Below are 4,800 nucleotides of genomic sequence, written 5' to 3' on the forward strand. Positions count from 1 at the left end.
TCCTAGTTTATAAACCTAATGATAGATCTCAAGATTATGAAGTTATTTTCATAATTCTGTCAATGATATAAACAAATTATCACAGCTAAAAGAATAGATTGTGGGCAGGACATTTTTCATGAAAAAAACTATTGTGTAATACTTTCACAAACCCGTGAAAAAATCATAGGATGAATTTATATCTGTTATTTTGACAAATAGATTATTAATCTTCAATTACTAAAACGTAACCATGACTTATGTCAAGTTTTAATAGAAAGTTTAATGGAAATTTTAAACGTCAGTTTTGGTGTTACTGATGAGGGCGGAGTCTCTGCCGAATGGGTTTCAGGTTGTCCAACATAAACATTAGAGTATTTAAGTTATCCTAAATAGATAAATGTCAATTATAATTCTATATTCATTCATACAAATTATTTTAATTAACATATATTTTCCTGATCGAACAAGAGATCGTTTTCTGTAATATTTTCACTCTAGTTCATCTTCTCCTCAGGGAATTAGAAGTGGTAGCCCTTGGTGCTATGCCTGATATCCTTGGAAACATTACGAATATTTTTAATTTTATATCAACATATTTATTTACTGCTGATGTTTAAACTGTTTTATCCAATGATCTTTAGATTGATTAATCTAGTTCAAATGTTGGGTTATCAAAGGAGAAATGAGACTCTCCCCAAATCTCCAATAATAATAATAATAAAAATAATAATAATAATAATAATAATAATAATAATAATAATAATAACAGTGATATTGATAAAGCTCATCATTTCTTCTGGTGCCGGTGGCATCTGCCCCTGAAGACTACACTGTGAATGTAGTGGTGATCCTTTTACTTCTATACCACATTTGAGAGGGCTAATTTTTGGCGGGATGTTAAATCTGAAACTTTCCACATTGCCACTTGATAATGAGCACATTAGCATCGTGATTCAAACCTATCCATGGTTGGTGGAAGATTACATAACTTTTGTGCAGCATGCCACTTCACTGAAATTTTCCGTATGAAGATTTCTGCACAGAATATTAGGATCATTTATTTTTTTTTTTCCTGGTTTTACAGTATGTATGCTACGTTCTGTAGTCACAATTTTGTTATCTATTCTTTTGTGGCACTTAAATCACCAAGTTTCAGAAGATCATTGAACGTTTCCTGCTTTTAAAAGCTTGTTGCCAGTAAAGGAAGGAACTTTGCCACATCTAGGAAGTGCATGAGCAGAAAGAATGTTTATCATGATAACTCTATGCACTCTGATTACCTCGTTTACATTTATGAAAAAGGGGTTTTCCGAGCATGATTCCATACAATGTGATACATCTGTGGGCAATCCATTTGTTTCTGAATATAGATGATGGTCTAAAATGATCAGGACATCTGTGTCCTCTGAAACAGCTCTGATCGACTGACGTCTAGTAGCAGCTTCTTGAATCTTGTAGTATGCCATCCAAACATCACCTATATAGGCTGCGCATCTTGTCTAGTTATGATGATCTGGTTGCCTAATACTGAAAGCATATCACTCATTCAGTCAATAATCATTCGTATTATTTGTTCCTTGTTGGGAATTACAATCAAGAATGAAATTTGTTTTGGAAGTGGCATATCTTCAGTAAACCAGTAGACACGATTGACTCCTTTTTGTCATGTAGATATACAGCCAGACTTAGTGCTAATTTTATAATAGTGGCTAAATACCATGTGCAGTATAGAAACTGCATTAGCTTATCTTATAACATTGGTCACTGCTTCCTTAGGTAAATCAGAAACCTTGGCTAGCGAAGCCGGTCAAGGCACCTGTCCAGAGTAGGGCAGTGGCATCGAGGATGATGACCCTTAGAGTTTCTGATTACATTTTCCTATTGTTAATTCTTAAAAATTTAAATACAGATTTCGTGTTTACACACAAGTCACCATTATTTTCGAACAGTGCTAATGGATAGGAACCATCTACTGTACCAACAGTTTTTCTCTTGAGTGAAATTTCTCCAAGGATATGCTATGATACCTAAAGACATTTTTTTTCACATTGTTTCTGTCAAATGTTTCTCAAAGTACTAATGATATTCTCTAATTATGGCTGCAATGTGAACATTAACTAGTGGGTCAGTGACAACATAGCAAGGGTAGATGTTTAAGAGGAAAATTTCAAAGGTGTTTACTCGTGTCAAAGACAGCAATGCAAGTAAACAAAGCTTCTTGAAGCTTATTCCTGTCTACAGCATCTTATTGGAGTCAGGTGATTTGCAACTCTTTGTGAATGATAATAGGTGTCCTAGTTTCCCTCCTATCCTTCATATCCTGGAGATCATGCATGATTCTTGCCATCATACTGTATAAAAATTCCCATATTGCTAGTGTCGATTCATTCAAAGTCTAGTTAATAATTCTAGAAGGGTGATGGCCGTAGCGAGTATATGTAGCTTCTATGAAAACATCTGACCATATTCCATTCCAGAGAGACCATTCATAAATTCCTTTCAAGGTCAGAGGGCAAGGACTGCATGGAACGAGGGTAGTACCCTCCATAATGAGCAGAATTTAAGTGGCACCCCCCCCCCAAAAAAAAAAGATATAACATCATCTGTATTTCATATAAAAGGGAGAGACCAATCACCAACTCTGTTTTTATATCAAATATAAGCCAAAAGAGATAATAAACCCACACTTCTGTTGCTTTACTGTATGGGCCACTAAAGCTACATTTAGTTCCTCCACTGTCAGCATGTCACTGTAAATCAGAAAGGGCCTCATCAATTCAGCCACCATGGTTAAAGCTTTCACCTTTTGTGTATATTTCTTTCATGAGAGTTGCTTTAGAATTCCACTTAATGTCGTTTCTATTATCTCTGCCAATACACTTCCTTCCACGAGATGACCTAAAACAATAACCTAGAATGCTCATAACCATGTGCATACCTCCAAGTTTTGGAATGAGGTTTTTAATAGATCTTTCTCTTCCAATGTTATATGAACAGCCACCTGGTAAAGGTGTTGATCAGTTGTAAAGATGATTCATTTCTGACCAGTCGGAAATGAAATTTCAGACATGGTAGCAGTTTTCTTATTGCCAGATTCTGTTGGAGGCTTATCTAAGAAAGAGGTGTACTTGGCTGCAGTTTTAGATTTAGGTTGCTGGTTTCTACCCATGTTATATGAACATCCACCTGGTAAAGGTGCCTATCATTTGTAAAAATGATTCATATCAGACCAGTCGGAGATGAGATTTCAGACATTATAGCAGTTTTCTTATTGCCAGGTTCTGTTGGAGGCATTTTTAAGAAAGAGGTGTACTTGACTGCAGTTTTAGATTTAGGGTACTCGTTTCTCTCCCATGTCTTTTAAATCTTTAATCATTTATACTCAGAGCAAAGCTCTTCCATGACAATGCAATTCAGAAATTCAGATTCATCTATGGTGGCTATATTTATAGAGAGTGTTAGTTTTGCCAGAGAACCTATGGATGGCGATAGCGCTCTGGCAAGAGAGGTGCCTTATTTCCACTGTAGTCATGGATGGAAACCTCATTAAGTTTTAGATTCACTGCCCTCCGTTCATGTACCCTGGGTCGCTTAATTGTTGGAACAGTGGTAATAATAGTATTTTCAAATTCCTTCTAATCTGCTTGTGTAACAGTCATAGCCATAAACATACTTACATACATACATACATACATACATACAGACATATATTAATACGTAATGATAAATTTGCATATTTAGAAGTGGTTTTTTTTTTCATATTAAAATAAGCTCTATATCTTAATATATTAATATCTGGATTCTCTTACCAACCTCGAGAGGCTAAACCACTCAAATACAATAGCATCTGACCGGCCGGTAATCGAACCCTGGTCCAGGATACTTGTATGACAGTAACAGTAGAAATTAGCCAATTCTTCTACTTTAGGATATTCCAATCTCAAACCATTGTTCTCTAGCTTTGGGTAGTGTCATAGCCTCTGTACTGTGGTCTCCCAAAGTCTTAGGTTAAGGTTCTTTTGTTTGAGGGTAAAGTTATGCACAATATTCTATCTGTTTCCTTATTTCCTTTCCTCACTGGGCTACTTTACCTGCTGGAGCCCTTGGGCTAATAGCATACTGTTCTTTGAACTAGGGTTTTAACTTAGTTAGTAGTATTGAATATATATATATATATATATATATATGTATATATATATATGTATTCATATATATATATATATATATATATATATATATTGTACTAGTATAATACGTCACATGAGAGAGAGATACAAAATAATGAAATAAGATAAATTGGTAAAGAACTATTATCTTCCTCTGTGTGAGAGAGAGAGAGAGAGAGAGAGAGAGAGAGAGAGAGATGAGAAAAAATCGAAGAATATTATTAGTCCTTTATAATCATGTATTTTCCCTTTTTGTAGTGGACATATAGTTCCTCTCAGAGAAGAAGAGATATCATTAGTACCAACATTTGCCGCCAGGGGTATTACAAAAAGCCCAAATAGTTAGGCCTTAGGAGAACCTAACGCAATGGTCGATCGAAGACCTAATCACACTTCTGTGGAGGAACAGGGCAAGTAAACGAGGCTTTAAACTTACAAGGGGAGCGTGATCCTTCTCATTTCGGCTTTAGTGGAACACTATTCCTCCCGTCAGGCCTTATCTTGGGATTTAAATGAACGCTTTTGCCTAATGGGTATGGTGGTATCTACAGTATGTGGTTTCTATGGGTGGTATAGGTTTGGGTGGTTTTGCTTTTTTTTTTTTTTTGATATGTGTTTCTGGTATTTTGTTGAGTACAATAATCCAATATAT

At 35.4% G+C, this 4,800-nt stretch overlaps 1 protein-coding gene across 1 annotated transcript in view; it reads right to left on the reverse strand.

Moving 5' to 3' along the window:
* LOC137643361 (uncharacterized) overlaps nucleotides 1–1,448 on the reverse strand; it is a 10,189-nt gene extending 8,741 nt beyond the window's left edge. Inside the window, exon 1 of the mRNA XM_068376191.1 lies at nucleotides 1,310–1,448. Within this exon, the coding sequence (XP_068232292.1) occupies nucleotides 1,310–1,448 (139 nt within the window). The remainder of the gene's footprint in view (nucleotides 1–1,309) is intronic.
* Nucleotides 1,449–4,800: the final 3,352 nt, after the last annotated feature.

The sequence above is a fragment of the Palaemon carinicauda genome, chromosome 6 (assembly GCF_036898095.1).
Source record: "Palaemon carinicauda isolate YSFRI2023 chromosome 6, ASM3689809v2, whole genome shotgun sequence".
Lineage (NCBI taxonomy): Eukaryota > Metazoa > Arthropoda > Malacostraca > Decapoda > Palaemonidae > Palaemon > Palaemon carinicauda.